The sequence below is a fragment of the Anabas testudineus genome, chromosome 15 (genome assembly GCF_900324465.2).
Source record: "Anabas testudineus chromosome 15, fAnaTes1.2, whole genome shotgun sequence".
Taxonomy (NCBI): Eukaryota; Metazoa; Chordata; class Actinopteri; order Anabantiformes; family Anabantidae; genus Anabas; species Anabas testudineus.
In genome coordinates this window covers 10133537-10154240 of record NC_046624.1, presented here as the reverse complement: position 1 = coordinate 10154240, position 20704 = coordinate 10133537, and the positions used below count along the sequence as shown (strand labels likewise).

The 20704-nt window shown below is 41.0% G+C and overlaps 2 protein-coding genes across 3 annotated transcripts; one reads left to right on the top strand and one right to left on the bottom strand.

Moving 5' to 3' along the window:
* The first annotated feature begins 1932 nt into the window (after positions 1 to 1932).
* LOC113159442 (HPS6 biogenesis of lysosomal organelles complex 2 subunit 3) lies at positions 1933 to 7013 on the top strand. The gene has a single exon (XM_026356117.1). The coding sequence runs from the start codon at positions 2274 to 2276 to the stop codon at positions 5022 to 5024; it is 2751 nt and encodes a 916-aa protein (XP_026211902.1). The 5' UTR covers positions 1933 to 2273; the 3' UTR covers positions 5025 to 7013.
* A 1596-nt stretch (positions 7014 to 8609) lies between these two features.
* prom2 (prominin 2) lies at positions 8610 to 20033 on the bottom strand. 2 transcript variants are annotated; one of them, XM_026355105.1, is made up of 24 exons: positions 19878 to 20033; positions 18672 to 19020; positions 17194 to 17243; positions 16736 to 16941; positions 16426 to 16546; positions 15962 to 16025; positions 15782 to 15871; positions 14685 to 14881; positions 14091 to 14165; positions 13865 to 13928; positions 13584 to 13734; positions 13343 to 13495; positions 13093 to 13216; positions 12907 to 12995; positions 12715 to 12799; positions 12450 to 12593; positions 12288 to 12356; positions 12109 to 12201; positions 11957 to 12010; positions 11772 to 11852; positions 11173 to 11241; positions 10942 to 11031; positions 10702 to 10814; positions 8610 to 10581 (listed from the first exon to the last, which is right to left on the bottom strand). In XM_026355105.1, exons 2-24 carry the CDS (start codon positions 18922 to 18924, stop codon positions 10518 to 10520), a joined length of 2499 nt encoding a protein of 832 aa, XP_026210890.1. In that variant the 5' UTR covers positions 18925 to 19020; positions 19878 to 20033; the 3' UTR covers positions 8610 to 10517. The 2 variants fall into 2 exon arrangements, with proteins under 2 accessions (XP_026210890.1, XP_026210891.1); XM_026355106.1 differs by lacking the exon at positions 19878 to 20033 and adding an exon at positions 19357 to 19462.
* Between the last annotated feature and the right edge of the window lie 671 nt (positions 20034 to 20704).

The window sequence follows — 20704 nt, the reverse complement described above, 5'->3', positions numbered from 1 at the left end:
TGCCGCCACAAGATAACTGCGGATTTAACTGGACAGCTTGAACTGTCCAAAAGCAATGGGGTAAAACAGAAACAATGAAAGTCATGAGATTTAAAGGACAAGTTTAGTTACCCATTGGTGAGAAAAGATGGCACCCTTGTAATGCCGAGTCTGTACAGCCATGTGATATTAATTGAAAACACAGAGAGCATTGTCTGTAGTGCTTTAAAGTATGATTAAATAAATTACATTACAGGATAACAGGGAAAAGCAGAAACAATAAGCACAATCCACCACACTTAACTCTTAACCCTGATGAGCACTTTACAGACTTTTAATTATGTTTTATTTGTACATTGGGTTTTCAAACCATCCATATGCAGTGAGTGAAGATCAATACCACCTCCTACTGGACAGGAAGTGAACACACAGATATTTTAGCCACCGATTAAAACTTCTGATCGGGTGATATCAATTCATCAGAGAATATTAAACAAGGGTTATAATTTGTAAAAAAATATATGAGCAAGATGTGTCAACAACAGGCTTGTGCCACCGATAATTATGAGGTGGCGGGAAAAGGACACTGGAACTTTCATCATAATTTGATAAGGTTATTGGGATCCCAACCTTGTCTGTTAATTTATTTATTATGATCAAACACAAGCAAACGTAACCCGAAGTGATTCAGTCACATTAGTGAGCTTCAAAGTGTTTACTTGCGTGACTGCAGCAGATAAAATTAGATCTCTGTAGAAGGTTATTTTTAAATGAGTACATGTAAGAGGATGTAGAAAAACAAAGGGAAGTTCAACAAACAATACAATATTTGATTGCTCTTTGTTATCACTATAAAGGAAAGGGATGTAACAATTCAACCCAGATTTGGTTGAGTTGGCCTCAACATGCTGACGTGATGCCCTTTCAAATAAAATATCGACCATATTAGTAGATATTTTAGATACTGTTGTGTACTTGTGCCAGTCATATGACAAATGGATCCGTCTGTACTGATCTAAATGTCAGTACAGTGTGACAGTGTGGGTTGATTGAATATTGCTGACCTCAAAGTTGCCTTAAATGTTAGCAAAAGAAAAAAAGCAGCAGGCAGACATTTACTTACTCTACAGGAGTCACCACTAAGTGTGTCAGTCCCGTCATAATAAATGTTATTTTCCCTCAAAGACTAAATGGCATTTACTCTCCGACTGCTATGGTTTGCCACTGAGAAACCTGCCACACTGTTATCTACAGATCTATCTAAACCTAACCAACATAACATCTCAAATCCTCTTGTAACCACATCTGTGGTGTGAGGCACATGGCTCTTATTTCTGAAGCTGATTGAAGTGAGTCATGCTCTCAGGTTGGTAGTAACACAGCTGATGCCACTTTTTTCACAGTCTCTCGTCAAAATGAATGAGGATGACCTGGAAAATGTTTCTCAGCTTCAGGTCTAGCCGGATCTTGCCAACAGATGTGTTGAAGTAAAACGTGCATTAGGAACAACATTGAGAACATCTGCTATTAAAGCAAATGAGGAAACGATCACAGTTCCTCATTCGTGCTTATCTAGACATTGTTTACAACTCACCTAGTGCGACTTTCAAGATATTTTCCGCCAAACCACATCAGTAGCATTACTGCGCATATTCACATAAATATCATGATATATTTTTACTTATTTACTATTTTTTTACATTTTTATTTTCTGTTTTATTTCCAACCCTATAGCAAACGTTACTGTACTTTTATTAACTCGACTTTCAACTTCAAGATGTTAAGATGTTTAACTTTGTCTGGCTGCGTGTACCAGCTGAATGGCTGGCTGAAGACCGACGCGCAGCTGCAGTTGCTCTTCTCTGTGTCTTTATACAATCTTTGTAGTCGTTACGTCATTTGGCTCCTCCTCGATTTATGCAAAACAACGTCGCTATGCGGAAATCACAAAACCCGTGACATCAGGGCTGTGCTAGCATAGCATCGGAATGACTGTAGTGACATATTCGGTTTGGGCATAAAACTTATACAGACTGTTTTGTCAGCTAACAGTTTAGCACTGTTGTCGTCTACCGACATGGACTTACCGAGGTCGACGGCTGTCGGTGGATGTATGCCCCCGCACAGACGCTAGCATCGGGGTGAAGCCTCTGGTTGGACCTAACGGGATGATGTTCAGTTAGCCTCAGCACTGCGAGGTCAGATTTGAGCCACACAAGCTAGCAGGCTAGTTAATACCCTGAGGCTGGTTAATTACAAGTTACATTCCTCTGCTCAGGCTGGAGTTAGGAGTTATGGCGCGGTTGGTGTTAAAACAACTGTCAGATTTCGGGGACTATACTGGCAACAAAGAGCTGGCTGAAATACTTGAACTGGCCAATAACGAGCCCATAAATAACCTGTCAAACGTCCGCTTGAGCCCAGATGGACGCCACATCCATGTCATCCTCCGCAAGCCTAAAGTCGGTCTTGTGACTTTTGACAAGTACGAGAGACCACAGCTGATCCAGAACCAGAAGAAGCTGGATTTGTGGCTGACACGAACTGTGCCTATTGTGGACATTTTATACTTGGATCATAACAACAGCAGAGACGCCGCAGTGGTGTTGGTGGTTTATGAGAATGGAAAAGCTGAATTTTGGAAATTCCTGGAGGGCAGACCTGGCTGGTCTCTCCTGCAGACATCAGACTTGTGCAACAGCCCCCGGGCCAGAGTGGTGTCAGTGTGTGTTTGCTCCAGTCTTATCATCTGGTGTGAGGAGCGGCCACCTTCAGAAAGCTCCCCAGCCCCCGGCTCCACAAGGAATAAGTTGAGATACTGTGTGTGCAGACGTGATTTTGTACTCGAGGAGGGAGCTGTTAACTTGGGAGGAGTGAAAATAGCCCTCCACAACAACCCCAAATTCACTGTCATCAGCTCAGGTGAATATGTGCACCTTCTTCCTGATTTGAAAGTAAATCCACTGTTGAGCATCTCCAAATTTTTCCTCTCCTGGTCACCTCACCATGACTTCTTCAGGATCAGTACTGCGTGCAAAAACACCCCCCTAAAAACAGTTTCAGCTAAAGAGTCTGACTTTAAGAGGTTGGTGACAGACTGTTTGGGATATTTATCAGCTGTTGAACCACCTGAGATCTACGACTTTTCTCCTACAGGCTGTGGAGGCCTGCTGCTACTGCTCAGCACAGGCTGGTTGTGTCTTCTAGAGAAAGATGGGTTGCTGCGACAGGTTTACAAACTGGCAGACAACTGTTCAGTAAAACATGGTACTCAAACTAGCATTTGTATGTACCAGGACATCTTGGCACTGGTGGTTGGACAAACCCTGCATCTGATAGATGTGAGCTGTGGCAGGGAGCTGGAAAAGATTATACTGAAGAGACGGGGGTTATTATATTCAAACCAAGCTGAAGGGTGGACACCTCACCTGCTCTCAGAAACTGGACTTTTGGTGGTCGAATATAAGGAGACAGACTCCAGAGAATTCAACTCTAAGATTAAGCTTTCTAGTTTCAGTACAGTGGAGAGTGTTCCCCCTGGAGCCCTGCTTGTAGAAGCTGTCTTTGAGGAGGCTTGTAAATACTACCAGCAGAGGAGCCTGAGTAGCACTAAGCTCACTGTGGACATGCTGAAAAAAGAAGGTAGGTTCCAGGCTCCTATCTCTTTAGCGTCTATCCTCAGGAACTACTTCAGCACAGGGTCAAGACAGAAGGGAGCAGAGCTGTCCCAGAATGGAGGAGTTGGATGTATGGCAGAGCAAGACAAGCTGATGGCCTCTCTGGAGGCTGAGCTGAAGGCTTTGGTCTCTCTGGAGGAGGTGAAGGGGAGTTTAGTGAGGGGAAGTGGTAAAGAGGTAGAGGCTGTGTGTGAGAGTCTAATTGAAAAAGAAGTAGCCAGGCTTCTGTCAATCTCAGAGCTAGATAAAGAGGATCTGTTTTACCTCAACTCCATCTTCAGCATCTTTCCCTACGAAGCGTGGAGGGCTGTGCAAGCTGCCTTGCAGCTACACTACAATGGAGAGGGCTCTCTGACAAGCAGGGCTTCCCCAGACATGTGGAAAACTATCCTCAGTCCTGCCTCAACCTCCTGCACCCCAGCCTTCCTCACAAATGGTACAAAACATAACAGTCTCAAATGTGATTATGTTGCTAACTGTAAAGCCAATACTCCTAGCTATACTCCCCCTGTTGTCCTGCCTGTGTTTGAGCTCCTCTGCCACTCAATACTACGCTTCCAGCCCAGTTGGCTGCCTAAGTTTCTCGAACTCGGCCAGCAGCGGAGCTCAACTGGCCTGGGCCTAAGCTTGGCCTCTTCATCTTGGAGCTTCTCTGGCGGAAGAGCAGGGGAGGGCAGAGAGAGCAATGTTCCACTCTACAAGCGAGCCCTGTGCGTCTTGTCCAGCCTGAGCCCAGACAGAGACCAACAACTTGACTTGGAAGTGGAGCTGCTGCTTGTCAGTTGGCGGCCTAATGCCATCCTGCAGGCACTGAGGATCCTCATGGCCAAGCGGGATTGGAAGCGGGTCACCCAGGTGGCCCAGGATTTCTGCAAGCAGAGTCCACTGCTCAACAAAGAGATTTTCACTGTTCTGCTGTGTGAGGTGGCCCAACACAGAGATCTGGACCCCTACCTGGACCTGCTATGGACACTTTGCCCTGAGGACCTCACTGTCACCACCATTCTTAACTTGGTTCTGAAAAACCTCCCCTCTCCTAACACCCTCCCTTCCTCCTCCTCATCGCCTGAACCTTTCGCAGACCAGCACAGCAGCCAGTTGACCATCGGACTGCTGAAACCCCTGCTGAGAAAAGTCCTTCAGCGGGAGACCAAGCCCAGTCAGAGATATGCCGACATCCTTCAGTCTCCATTGTTCCCCCCTCTTGCACCTCCTCGTCAGCCTGCAGAGCATCCTGGGACTGTCACAGATTCCAGCACAGACTCGGCTCTGGGCAGCACCCCAGCTGAGCCTACAGAAACACTCGAGCAGCAGTCCACACACACTGTGTGTGCAAATAGCCAGGGTGGCTCTTTGCTAGCCTGCTAGCCCAGTCTGATTCACATAAAATAAACAAATATTCAAAATGGAGAACAAAACGCATGTCAAAAACATTCCACACATATTTTGACCAAACTGTGTAACAGTGTGTGTTGACAATCAAATCTAAACAGAATATTATCAGTATGTTATGTATGCACCACTATAATACAGTTATTTGTGTTGTTTAAAATTATTTTAAACAGATTAATAATTTCACATCTTGAAACTATGAAATGACTACTGAAGATGTTAACAATGTAAATAAGGCAATTTACAATTTTAACTAATTTTAACTCTTTACGTGTACATACAGTATCTACAGTGTTATTTATGTCTTAAGCCTTAACTGCACGTGCATGAGAAGAAACTACTGCAGTCTTGCATTGAATAAGCTTAGCCTTTATCAGAATATGATCAATAAATATTATTATATAGTCTTATATAGTGTTTTAAGTGCTCTGCCAAAAACAAAGCCACTAACTCCTGTTTTTGGGATTTATCATATCTTTATGTAGACATTTTGCCGTCTTAGCCATTAAAGTAGCTGATATCTGCTAATTGTAGCCAAGTATAGCAGCATTTTGCTTGATGTGTTCATTCAGTGAGTAATATACTTTTAAATGGAAAAGCAGGCATTTGAATGATTTACGTGTGATGTGGTTTAGAGGAGGTAGAGAAGGATGAGAGGTCAAGGTTCTTTTACTGCCTTCTAGTTTTGTAATTAACAGATTATAAGTGCTTTAACATCTACCTGGTTTCGGTGGACTCGACCAGACAAAACAGACCATTTCTGTATTTCCGTTCCTGTGTATTTTTTTCTCTTTCGAATCCATCTTGTCTACTCTGCTTCCTCTCAGTCCAAATCGCAGGACATTCCAGGCTGAATACCAAGTAAAAATGAGTCACAGTCCCACTTGAAATTCAATTTTAGAAGTAATTTTGTTAGGACTGGAGTTTGGGTGAGCAAGTTGTGACTACCACAGATGCCCCGCTGCTTGCATATGGTCATGTACATCTTACTTTATGGTGCCTGTGAGGTCAATGCTATTAGAAATGTTAAGCCCTCTGTTTTGTCCTAGCTTCTCTTCACAAAACTGCACTTTTATATCACACTGGCAGTATTATGCTTTTGATGCATCTCTTGAAATGAATGTTGATTCATGTTGATCTGATTAAGTGCTCTAAAAAATGTTATATTTAAGTGCCCTTATGTCTTTGATGCCTTTGTTAATGCATACTGTTTGAACAATCGCTTGCTGCTTTTAAGAAAGTGTTTTTGTACATAAATGTGGAGCCCAGCAAAACTATATATTATTTATATTGTAATAAGACTACTAAAATGAAAACCCTGTGCCCTAAATGACTTTGCTACTGACAGAGGAGTTTGTTGACAATCAGGCTCCAAAATGCTGCAGAATGGTCAGAATGCCTTACACAGTACTGCCTTTCATTTACAGGGTAGTGTCGCATTACTGCTGCGTCTCTTCAGCTTCATAATCTGGGAGAATTGCTGTTATGTACAACTCAGGATGGGTTTACTGTAGTGTAAAACATTTATTGTTTTTGTTTTTTACTCATCAATCATCATTTTAGCGCAACATCTCCTGGTCTCTTTAGTGAAAGACAGTTTTGTCTCATGTTGGTTTCAATATCTTCTCTCGTCTTATTACTTTATTAAGTGTCATTCCAAACTCTGTACGCTTGAACAAGCAGGACAAGCGTGCAACCGATTTCAGTTCAGTGCCATGAGTTTCGCTGGGAACCTGAGACTGACTGGGAACTCCCTGACTTCCCCAGACAGGTCACTAAACCCAATGCTATGTTTATTCAGATGTTAAATATTAAATTGCAATAAATTTTACATCTGGTATCTTTTAACAAATAGGGGTTCCTCCTGGACTTGTCAGAGTTTCACAGCTACATTGTTTACTTCTGGCGAAGAACATATATGCAAGTATTTATGCTGTATGCTATTAAACAGAGGTTAAAAACGTATTTATTGCTGTCCTGAGTTTTATATAAGACCTTGTTCTGCAATGTGTACAGTGAAATAGAGGCCATTACAAGAACACTGCAGCAATAATACACACTTGTAATGTCCAGTGTTTTGGAGACTGGTCGTTTTGTTTGCACCCTGGTAACTTTTGAAAGTTTTAAGTTTCCTTGCTACAGCTTCTAAGAGTCATGTGTCATCCAAGTTATTTTAATAGCACTTACTAATGTGTTATTTATTCTCACCTAGCTACAGAGTCCCCTTTCCCGTAGATTGCTGTAGATCTGGTTGGTTTGCTCTGCATATTTCATTCACACAACTGCACAATAGATGTAGCTGACAGATCACTTACTGTTCAATCTCAAACAAATAAAATGACAAGGTCAATATTTCCTTTGAGGTTAAGGCAACAGAAGACCAACCTGCTGATCTAACAACATTTGAGTTATTGTACACACAGTTCTCATTCATTCAAATGATCCACTGCCACCATATCCCTTCAAATCCACTTACAGCTGCAGTCTGATGTGTGTATGTGATCTGCTGGAAGGATTTGAGTGTGTAAATGCAGTCAAATCTTGCCATGGACGGGGCCTGTATGAGGAATGTTTGGTCATTAACCAAAATGTGTCTGAATCAGAGGCTTCCTCATAACCAACAGTGATCACAACAAAAGCAGGGTTAGGACACAGAGAGTACGTGTGCAGCTGCTGCCACCTTTCACAGCACACAGCCAGGTTCCACATGAGCATGTGAGCGTATAATCACAGGAGTGGAGTAAGTATAGAGGTGGAAAGTTGAAGGTAGTGAGACCTATATGTTCACTGTGAGAAGCAGAGGGTAAAAACAGACTGTGTGACAAAATGGAAGAGAGCTGCAGGAACAGTCAAATCCTGATACCAACCATCCCTCCTCTATTATTCTCCCTCCTCCCTTTTTCTTTCTCTTTCACTATTGTCTCACTTTGTTTGTGCTGTGTTCTGGTGCTCTACTGCCATTGATTCACTTGTTCTAATTACAGTTACAGGAACTGTCTAAACAATAATACATCTGAACTGATGCTGCTTGTCTCTGAACAGTAGAATGTATCATGCAGAGCTGCACAAATTATACATCAGTAGCGGGTTATTAGCATTAAAGGACATTAAGTGAGACTCTGAGTCTAGAGTAAATTTCTATTTGACGCGTCAAAATATGCATTACGCTGACACTCCTACTGATTCAAATGCTTTTGAAGTGTAACCAGTTTATCTGTAAAACGTGAGCATGATAGCTGATCTACCATGAACTATGGTCCAAAAGGATAAATATGCAATAGCAAATAGCAAAGTCAATGGAACACAGGATGACTGACCTTAACCTTATTAACAGGCCTCTGCACACCTATGTAGCTATTCCTGAAAAAAGAAATTCAAAATATGTTTGTCATTTACAATATTAACGTGTTCTTTACCCTCTAAACATTTTCTGATTAGTTTGACATTATAAAATCAGTTTTATAATTTTTTAAAAACATGGAGTTTCTACAGTATGTGACCCCAAACATTTGAACAGTAGTTTGTGTTACACCTAAAACACAATAAAAAACACACCGCAGATAGTGTCTATCACTGATAAATTTTTATGTAGTGGTACAGTAGTTTTCACAATGGATCTCAGAAATGTTTACAACCTTTGAATCACAAGACCATATAAAGTGCTGAGTACTGTAACAGAGAGAAAAACCACAGGTCACTTGTGCTTTGTATACAAGTTAGTACCAAGTACAACATTCACATTATCAAATCATTAACCACATTAATTTATATCAGTACAAAAACATCTTTGCAAAGAAAGTTGTATAGTTTAGTAGTTGTATAGTTTGACAACAAGTTAGTATAGAAGTTTCTTCTCTCAAAAAGTGTAATTTTCACAATTTCATAAGGGAAGCTGTGCTTTGATTTTCAACAAGAGTGCAAATATGACTTAAAGTTGTAGGTAAAAGTGTTTCCCTTTAAAAATCGATTGCTAAGCAGCGAGAATAAATAGACAGATGCTGGCACATTACAAATGCCTTTTGGCACAGTAATACACTCTGAAAGCACTGCACACCAACGTGATCTATATATACAGCAAAGGTCTGAATGTGATCAACTCCTAATAAAAACCTACATTACATTTTAAAATGTGAATATGGTTTGCAATAAAAACTGAGTCCAACCACACGCAACATAACTAAACTGGTAAATGACTGAAAATGTTGTCATCTTACAATAACTGTAATTCTTTTGAAGTAGAATCATATGGCATTTGATCTTGCACCCGTGTTTACTGCCACAAACACCTGCACTTACATTTTCTAGTTAAGGCTAGTTGCATGAACACAGTTATAAAAAGAACCTGTGAACACCACAGCTTTCTCAGTTTTGATCTGGCTTTGGTCTGATGGACTATGACTCAACATGGTGAGGAATTGTCTGAACTAGTAGGAAACCAGATTATGAGACCTCGTAAAGATAGGATAGTGTAAAACAGGATTAGTAGCTACTGAACATGAGCCTGAAGACAATATCAGCAGTGGTTAGGAGAAATTATGAGTCATAGTAAGGCACAGTTGCTGTTTTCCAAAAAGTGACATCACGCACAATTTGCTATTTGCACAATCTCACATTGACAACAGGGTAACAAGTATGTTCTGCTGACTTGGCACAAAGATGTTCTATGGAAATTGATGAGTTTCTGACGGATCAGTCATGGCAAAGGACATTGCATAAAATAAGGGAGTATGAGGAGTATGAACAAAATGATAACTTAACACAATCAGTTTGCGAAAAAGGAATAAAGAAAAAAATATATTATCTAGCCAAATATGTCGCTTTTGAAGGATTCATAAAAAGTGGCATCTTTAATGATAAAGTTTAGGATCTAAAATAAAGACAGACATACAAAATATACAAAATATTAAAAAATGTAACATCACAATCTCATTCTGAATGTTGTACTGACTTTAGATGAATTGAATATAGAATTTTTATTGTAGCTTAATGATTTGTTTTTATTAATTGGCTTTATCCTTCTTTGGCTACAAATAAAGGAACTGTATTAAAGAGACTTGTCATTTCTTAACATTTTAGTCATACTGACCAACATAAAGTATATTCTCAGAATCCAGCAGCAGGTTCAGTTCAGACTATACATTAAATACGATCAAAACATTATTATAATAACAAATAAACAATAGAAATCTTATTTAAATGTCAATTTTTTAAATGATGAAAAAAATCCCTGCAGATTCCCTTATGCCCTGTGTCCCCCTGAGGTCAAGTCAAAGACGTTGTGTGTGGTGTTTGAAATGTGTTGTGTGACCACTGCGCTCACTTCACAAGTGGCAATGTTCCTCCGCCTTATGGTGAAAATGTGCAAATGTCTGTGTAGGGCTGCAACACGTGTTTTCATTTAGTGAAACCATGCCACAGTTCAGTTGTGGTTGCAGTCTTTTAAAGCTGTAGCGCATATGTGCCGTCCTCTCAGGTGGCTTTCATTTGGGCCCGTGGGATGTGAGTCATGATAATTTGGTTGCTTGTTTGGTTTCTGAAAACATGATTAGACAAAATTATCAGCAGTTAAAGGCAGGCCAGCATAATTAATGTACACGTGGATACTCTGCGTGTGTGTAAATAGATCTAGTTATGAGTTTGTTGTGCTACTTACTCATAGACATCAGAGTGCTTCATTCTCCTGTAGAACTTTGCTAATTTGATAGAAAAGATGATGCTGGGGATGAAGAAGATCAGGCACCAGCCGAGACTGAACCAGAACGCATTCTGCAGAGAGAGGGCACGGGCAATTTATGACAGTGTGACAATTGCTCAAAGCAGTATCTAATCTCTACAGTGCCTGTGTTCATATATCAAAAAGCGATCAGATCAGTTTGGGAAGTCTAATCCTCACCAGAGATTCCACCATCTGTGAGCAGAGGATCGTCTCTACAGAGTCTACGGCTCCTGCCACAGGCTGGCAGCGACCCACCTGTTGTGTGATCTGAAGGACACACACACACACACACACACACACACACACACACACACACACATTAGCACTATTACAAAAGGTCAACTCGCGGTTACACAACGTAAACTCTACGTGCTCACAAGTGTGGGCAACAATTGGGACAGACTTTACCGTTAGGTTAGCCCAGTCAGCGTAAGCGGTGAAGTAATTCAGCTGACAGTCCAAAAAACTTCTGCTTTCCTAGGATTAGGAGAGAGAGAAGGAATGAGTGAATTCCACACATGCCTTACAGTGGGAAGTCATGAGGGATCAGGGGAAGTAATGAGGAATCAGGGGAATAACCATTTCCACAGTGTGGAATTCTGGGTTAATTCCCTTAAAGTAAATAGTTGTAATAGCATTAAAATTACACACGGCAAGGTGAACGTCAACTGACGGTTACATCTGGTCATATATGTTTAGTCTTCTAAACACATTTGTCAGAATCCTCTCAGCGATGTTTACGTGACACAAAACTCATCTTAAAAATACGGTAAAACAGACATATCCTCCAGGACACCTCAGAACATTAATTCATTATCAAAATACATGCGTGACTGCAGCTGAAGACAAAGAGTCTTGGTTCTCTGTGGACGTGGATGCATATTGTTTCAACATCTCCCCTCCCGCCCGTCCGCCCCCTCTGGCTAAATGACTGACCCACCACCGGCATTAACAGGCCACATGGATAACTCTTTCTTTCAACTCATGTGACCCATGACTCTACTCACAATCTTTATGATCTGTGTCGTATTTGTGTTGAGGAAGTCTTGTGCTATTCCCACGTTGGTCAACACCTCCCCCACTGTTCTCTGGAAGAGCCAGAGAAGCGAGAATGAGCCAAAGGACATAAATAAAAAAAAATTAGAGGAGATCTCTATTACTGGCAGATCCAAGTGGGAGCCACTGTACTCACATTGATTCCTCCTGTCATCGATGCAAGGCTCTTGATGGTAGAGTTCAGATTTTTCTAAGAGCAAAAGAAGTAAATGATATGTCTCCATTAAAATTAAGATTAAAGGCCAACACTTGGAGTACTGAGGAGATTATGGGGAGAAAGCTACTAACCACTTGTGGAGTGATGATTGTTTCTATGTAGATCTGGAGCTGCGTCAGAGCCATGGCTTCATCTTGGAGCTGTTTTTTAATACCACTGTTCGTCTAGAAACAAAAAAACAACGGTTGTTTGAAAATCGGTGTAATCTAAAAAGTATCATGCATCAATATGTTAATATCCTGTGACTCACTGAGGTGCCAGCAAGGTTTTCAAGTACAGCTGCTGATGTATTTAGATTGATGCTGGAAATGTTGTTCATCTGAGAAAGACAAGCAAAGGGGTGTCAAATAATACTTGCAGATTGACAACAAATCTACACTAAGATACATGTAAGCCCACGCGTAATGTTTACCTGCTGTGTGACCGCAGTGCTATCAAAGCTTATTGCCTTGGAGCTGAAGTTGCTGAGTTGGTTTTTAACCTGAGGGCTCAGGAGAGTGATAGATGACAGATTCATGTTTGTATTGTCAAACTGCTGCTGGATCTGTTCTGTATACTAAGTGTGAGAGAGCAGGGCGAGAGGAGAGAAAAAGGGATGATACAGGTTTAATGCACATACAGTTACAGTAGGTTTGAATGTTTGTTTGTTTTTTTTTATGGCTGTCAAGGAAACTCACTTTAGATACATTGAGCAAGTCATCAAGGTTTATGAGTTCATACAAGTGCAGAGTTGTCCACACAGGCTTGTTTTGCTCACAGTCTCTGTAAACATTAACATCAGGTTAAATAATCTCTAACCGAAGTGCTTCGTAAAGCCCCATGACTTTAGATCATAGGCTTTAGAAAAGTGGTAAACTGGCATTACATACTTGTAAATGTTGGAGATGCTGAGGTCGGTTTTCAATCCTAAAGCTTGACTTAAGTTGAAGTTTGGTATTAAGCCTGGAGTATCAATGAACTGTGGATGGAAAAAGCAATAATATTACCACAGAGATGATTAAGCTGTACTTCCATTGTGCATCTATGTGCAGTTGTATGTGTGTGTTTATTACTACCTTTAGTAGTTGTCCGTTGCTCCAGGGCTGACACACCAGAGTGTAAATATTGCCGCCCAGCAGGAACAGCAGCAGCACAACTATCATGAACAGCCAGGAGAAGAGAAAGCTGAAGCCTGCACCCCTGCAAAAACGTTCAGGTCCAGAGTCAAGCAAGTGCTCAGGAGGACATACAGGTTGAAAAGTTGAATGTTTCTCCTCTGGATAAGAGTGTCAGCTATGTGACTAAAACTGCTGACCCAGCACTCACATCATGAGGAAGATGCCTCCACAGTCTGCTGTGCAGGAGCGCTTTGTGGTGTCTGCTCTGGGGATCAGACCCAGAGGTCCCAGTAGTAGACCGAGGAGATAACATATGACCACCAAGAGGACGATGCAGCATATGGCTAAACTTACTCCCCATCTGGAAAAGAATTCATAAACGATGATTCATTTGTTGGGTTTTCTCTTCTTTAGACCATGTACGTTTGCATTTGCAGATTTGTTTTTACCTGATCTGTTCTGCTCGTTCAACATCCGGGGTGATGTTGCTGATATCTGTCTGAACCTGCTTCACAGGCACATTGCTCAGGGCAGATAAAGCGCTGTTACTGACAAACTGGGAGACCTGTTTTTCTATGTTAGCCAGTTGCTGCTTGCTGCCTGAAAAAATGCACAAACAAATAAACAGCATTTACACACAATTAAAAACAGACTTGCAGCTAAATGAGGTCATATTTGAAAGAGAAGTAAAAGTTTAGTCAAGTTTATGAAAGTCGATGTGCTCACTCACTTTGAACTACATTCTTGGTGTCATTGGTCACCATCTGCGGGATGCTGTCATAATAGTTCTCCACCTGAAATGTAGAAGCAGTTCATTCCTCATGATCCTCACATTTAATCACATTGTCTTTGGCTTAAACACTTCTTCCCTGTCTTTGAACTAGTTCTGCTAAGTTAACACGACTGACATTATATTTTAGGGATCTTTTTATTTTCATTCCTCAGACATCACTGACCTCCTTGATTTTGGATGTGAGATTAATTTTGATGATTTCATCCACTGCAGACTGGAATATGTTCAAGCCTGTCACCTGTGGAGAACAACCACATGTTATGATTTAAACCCCCTGAAGGGGGCAGCAGACTTCAGCAAAACAAGCATTTAGAGGTTTTCATTGTTATCCAAGAACCACAAGACCACAGTTAAATGTCCTTATTCTAAAGCATATTGAATGGTATCTGTATGTTTTCAGTCTCATCAGTCTTGTCGAGAAGGCGAGATAAAAGAATGGTGGGGGGGGGGGAGTCTGTATGTGTCAGAGTTAGTGTAGGAGGAATTGGAGAATAACAGATGGGAGGAGGACAAATCAGCTGTTCAGATAAGGTGTCATTATGTGTCACACTCTCTCAGCCTGCATCAGACGCAGTTTGATTGCATAAATGACTCTTCCTGTTGCTTCATGACAATGTGTTGTCACATCCAGCGACAGGGCTGAGTTGTGAGCTAAAACCTCCTCATTTTCCTGTGTTGTTCAAGCATTTAGGTAACGAATCCGCACTCATAGTAATGTCCCGCCTTATATATGAGGTTCAACAAAACCAGTACTTACATTAATTGAGGTGTCCAGTGTTAGTTTCTGTAGCTCTGACTTTTTGCTGCCACATCCGGTGCAATTTGGATTGGACAAAGTGGCATTGATGCTATTTCTAACATTAGTGAGGTTGTTCTGGAGGACTTTTAGGCTGAACTGGAGCTGGGCCAAAGATGAGTTAAGTGTGGTCAGCTGAGCACTGATGTTCACAGTCTCTGCCCATACAAATGAAAAACGCACACACTTTAGTCATCTTAACAGTGTTAGTCATGATCATTTTAAAACACACAGAGATTGGTTTTGATGTGTTCGTCTAAGAGTGCGGAGTGTATTGTTAAGGAACATGTCAGTAGATTATGTTTTAGCAAATCGTTAAATAATATTAAATATAAATATAATAATATAAAATATTATGAATAGTATTTTATATGGGCTATCATTTCTAACTGTTTATGTTTCTGTATTGTGTACAGATTTGTTCTTCTTCCCTTGGTTTGGTCACAACAAGCTGTTTGAATATGAAAGACTGAATTCAAGATTAGATTAAACTTTTCAGTGTCATAAGTGAGAAGCAATAAAACCACACAGTGAGCTTACGAGCAGGACCCATTCATGCCATTAAACAGCTTCAGTGTTGGTCACTAAAGCTCTGTAATGACTGAATAGATTATTTTACAGCTGAAGAACATGAACGTCATTCACATAAAAGGTGAACATGAGAGGTAAAGGCTTTGTTCACCTGACTTGCTTCCAGTCAACTGTCACTTTTCTCTAATCCTACCTCTCTACTCTACCTTGTTTAACTCTTTGTCTATAAGGCGGCGTTCAGTTACCATACAAAAACCCCCCGCCTACCCCCTGCCAACGACATAGCTCGAGGAAACAAAGTTTTCCGAAGGTGTGACATCAGAGAAGTGGAGTTGAACTCCTTCATTTTTATGGGAGTATGAACTTCAAATGTCAAAATCAAAAACTCATTCATTTGAATCTTTGTGAACTGAATTTTGAGCTAGAGCTAGTTTCACAACACTGTTCATCTTCTACCAGATACAAAATGCACACAGGCATTTACATGCTCAGAATGAAACAGGACAGAACAAGCAGTCACCACATACCTTGGTTAAGCAGTCTAACTGGGTACAGTGCTGAGAACAGGACTCCCTTGATTTGCTGCTGGATCGCGGTTCCCAACTGAGGTCCAATAGCTGATGTAAACAAGCACACAACAGATGCATTTCAGTGGGGACATGTTGAGTAAAACTGCCTTTTTATTTTTTTTAGTGCACAGTTCTTACCATCTAGGTTGCTGGTAACTTTCTGTATGACGCTGTAGCTCTCGTTCACCACATAGTTGACTTGCTGGAGAGAGGAAGAGGGGCAAAAAAACCATAAATCATTCAAAGTGTGGTCAGAATCTGTTGGTCGAAAACTGTTACAATCAGCTAATCCTTTCAGTTTTTGCAAATGAAGAACAAACAGAACAACCCTTCTTATACTCCAACCTTTTCCTACTCTTTGCATACTGAGATAAGCGTATTGACACTGCAGCATACAGAGCTGGTGCTTAATCTGTGGACTGACTGTGGAACTGAGGTCTGTTTGAATCTCACACAATGTGTGAGAATCTCACACAAAAGCTGTCTGTTCACGACAGATCAGCGGGTGAAGTCTAATCCTAAACAAGATAATTTATTGTTTTCATTTTGTAACTGTTACACTGAATAAAGATCAGTATTTCTATAACATTTCAGTCTCTTACCTGAGGCACAGCTGTGATGAAGGTGTTGATGTTGTCTACAGTTTTGCTGAGCTGCCCTGGACTCTGGTTCACACTCACTTTAAGGTTTTCGTTGCTTTTGAACATGCAGATGTTCCCGGCGCTGTGAGCATCGCACACGCGCAAACATGCGCACACAGACAGAAATAAATGTGTCATGACCATAATGCTGTTCAGAAGGAGGCACACGCAGGCGGTGAGGCATGCACAGTCAAGCTGTCTCTTTTTGATGCTAATTTCAGATAACACATCATTATAGTGTTCACAAACGCACACGGGAGCACACACTCACAGGATAATGACTGTGGTGATGAATGCACTCCAGTAGAGAGCTCTTCTGCGACAGTGAATGGAGGATGTCTGCTTCTGGTACATTTTCCCACCACAGTTGCCACAGCAGCGACAGCATGCCAAGAAGAAACCAACTATGGGCATCAGAACGATGTACAAGATGCCAATGGCCGCACAAACCAGGAAACCTATTTCATACACAAGGACCTGAACACAGAACACGCACATACAGACAAATAACATGTATTACAACTAAAATGGCAGAAACAGTAGTTTTGCATTACTGTGGTGACGGTTCATAACCAGAGAGGATGAAAGAGTCTTTGTAACGTCATTCCACTGGGATACGTACACGCCACACAATGATGTTTCAATGGTAAACCGTCTCAGATTACATGCTTGAATGACCCTGAGGACACCTGTTTGAGATGTATGTAAATTCCAAGTACAATCACTCACTTCTTTGATGACGTCTTGATTCGGATTCTTGGTTATTTGCAGGATCAGATCTAGAAAAAAAAGGAAGAGAAAAATCTTTTTGTTGTTCAAGAATATATAATTGCTATTCTCTGCTGTTGGTACAATAGCCGAACCACTGGGACAACGTGTCCTGAGCACCATGCAGATATTTTGATAGCCGGCATTGTAAAAGTAGAAATCTGAGACTTCCATCTTGGGGTTTCTAGGAAACCAAGAGAACGTCAGGTTTTCATTTATTGTCCCGCTGAATCTTGTTACTGTGGACATTATTCACGAAACACAGGTGCAGGTAACTGAGAGGACACGTTGACCAGGTGACCATGTGAGCTATTAGTACAGTTCTCACCATCTGGCTGTGTCACGTTATCACACCATATGGCCAATGCTTTACTTTTACCATGAAACTCTGTGCAGCGTCTCTATGTCACAGTGAGCTAAGCACAAATATTACAAGAAGGCGGAGTGCCGTGGAGTGTTTGCTGAGAACTGTCATCATTTTCCATGATATTATTGGCATAACAATAGCGTTGCTGTTTCACAAGCAGGTCAAATTCAGGCACCAGACTCTGAGGTTGGCTGTTAATAGAAAATGACCTCTAAGCCTTAAGGCTAAAACAACAACAAACAAATGTCTGTTATTTGAAGCCATAGTTAATTACATATAAGTCATCTGACTTGTAGGGCATTAGAAATAAGAGTGAGAGCAACTTTACCATTCTCAGTTTTATATGTCCACATTTACTTTATTAATAGTTGAATCAGTTCAGTAAAGAAAATAAGACATTAGAATAAATCTTGAGTTGCCAGGTGTTTTTATCAATGCTTTTATACTTTTATATAAAACATCTCTAGATAGACTTAAGAACCGGGCCAGACTTTTGTTAGCGACTTAATATTTACTTTATTACTACATTCTTTACTGACATTTTAAGCTATCATAGAGCAATGACAAATGCTGTGTTAAAACATAAAAGGGGTAACAAACATTTCTTTATGAGTCACTGAGTGGTTGAAATCCACTCACATTTAATGACTTTGAACTGGGCAAAGGTCAACAGATACGTTTTGTGTCTTTTGTGTATTTCTTCTTAAATCAACACTAAGCAGGAAGTAATAAAAAAAGATTTAAAAGGGTTTCATCGAGCATTTTCAACACATCACAGCAAAAACCCACAGGTGTAGCTCAGATCTTAATCTCACGAAGGTTAAAGATTGGCTAAGCAATACCTGGACGAGAACTTCCTTTAACTTACTAAGTGACCAGTGATTCGGGTTTTTGCATTGGCGTTATTAGCACAAAGCAGGATTGAAAGTTTAACATGAAATCTCATCTATCGCGTTCACTGGACATGAACGTCAAATTGTAATACTAATTTTAGTACGATAAATTGCACCTAGTCTTCAGACAAGAGATATGGCAAGTAGACAGAATAATGAAGTGTGTATCAGATACTGACCTCCGGGAAATGGTTTAGGCTGGACTGTGTGGAGAAAGGACTGGACCAGAGCTGCCATAAAGCTGGCACCGATGTCCTGTGTTATGTTCTGGTACTGGGGCTGGGTAAGGGTCTGCAGGGATGCAGCCGCTGGACACGCAGCCTGTGGAGCGGTGGACTGAGCCAGGCAAAGCCCCAGCAGCATCACTCCTACTCCAGCCCCGAGTGCTGCAGAGCTGCCCCACGGACTCCTCGCACTCTCACATAGCCCCATGATTAGAAATGAGACAGGTGTGGAAAACTCTCGACTCTCGAAGAAACAGGGTTTGGAGAGTGATCAGCTCATAGCACAAGCTCTGTCGTGATGTATCTAAAAACAGGACACAAAAAAAGACTGAATACAATGACACACTTATACAAAGCAGGAGAAGAAACCCACAGACAGAGCGAGGGAGTGAGTCACACAGAGAGAGGCCCCAGCACAGCTCCATACACAGTGACAATGTAAAACAACTGGTGCTATTTTTCAGGAGAGATGAAACAACGGCATTTTGTAAATGGAAAATCGAAATGTTAAGCCGACACGTCTTGAGTTCCTGAGAATAACAGTGAACCTTAAACTCTTACATAATATACTTATACCCACATTTAAAAGTTACAGGAAACGTCTTATAAAAATATACAACACATGAAATCTTTATATAACCTGTTTGGCTGTGATGTCCGTCATGTTAATAGTGTAAACACTGAAAAGCTGCATCCAACACAGAGACCTGCATCCCTTCTGTTTGTCGAAACTCGTTCCTGTCTCTCAGAACAGCGGACACAGCAGCATTTATCCGCACATCTTCTGCTTTCATGAAACACTGGCAGCATTTGAATATCTGTTATCCTTCAAGGCTTTCTGTTTTTGAATGTGTGGCTCTCTCTTAAGCAAATAACTTTAAAAGGGTAAGGCCCTTGACTAACTGAATCTACTTCCTCTTGAGGCTGAAGCATGCTGTCGTAATAAGAGGGGAAAAAAACGGTTCACTTCTTTTTGCTTTTTAAGATGCCATCAATAAAAATCAAAATGACACCGTTTGACATGAAACATAGCAGTTACACTTATCAAGCAAGAATGTGGGAAAAAAAAGTAAATTCATAGTGAAAAGAGGACAGATGAAGAAGGAGTAAGAAGAAAACACATGCAACTCTTAAGTTTGTCTTTTTATTTGGTCAACCCACCTCGTTTGGCTGGAGAGAGAGAGGAGGACAGCCACTGTTGCTCTGATCTCCAGGGGTGTGGGACTCCTCGGACTGTGGAAACCTGATATGCTCTATGGCTGCTGTCAAGTTGAAGCTGACTGTGTACTCGACAGGACAACACTGGGACTAAGACGAGAGGGAGGGAGAGACGGGAACGGAGGAGGGAGAGAGGGGAGGGTCTTAAAGAGAGAAACAGGGAAACAGGTAGGGGGAAGCATTGGAAAAGGAAGTTAATTACTGTCAGGTTTGGCTTAAAAAAACAAAGTTTCCTGCTTTGTGTGTGCAATACCGGCACAAGTTAAAGCCAACATGCCAGTAGGTTATTCAAATACCAGCACTTACTTAATGGGTTTAAGGAAAATGTATTCAAATCAGGAAACAATTATTAATCAAAATGTACTATTCATTCAAATAAAAGGTAATGGTGATAAAAAAGGTAATTCTACTGTAGGTCATGTTTTCATTCTAAATGAAGCCATCCACATCAGCAATGTTGTGATATCCAAACAAGCATTTACACAGCCAAACTATGCAAGACAGCTGGGAGGGATGAGCTCGGGGGTGGGCGTTTGGAAAGCAACGACATCCCAATGTGCCCATAAATCCTAACAACTATTTTAGCAGACATTATTGGCAACAGCTTATGTATTATATTTTCTCACTTTTCTCACTACTGTGAGACAAATAATAACATAGTAACAAGAAGTAAACGGCTGTTCTACAGACTGAACCACGTCTGTTATCAAACTCCTTTCAGGAGAAGAAGCCACACAGAGATAAGGTTATTACTTACCTAGAGCTGATCT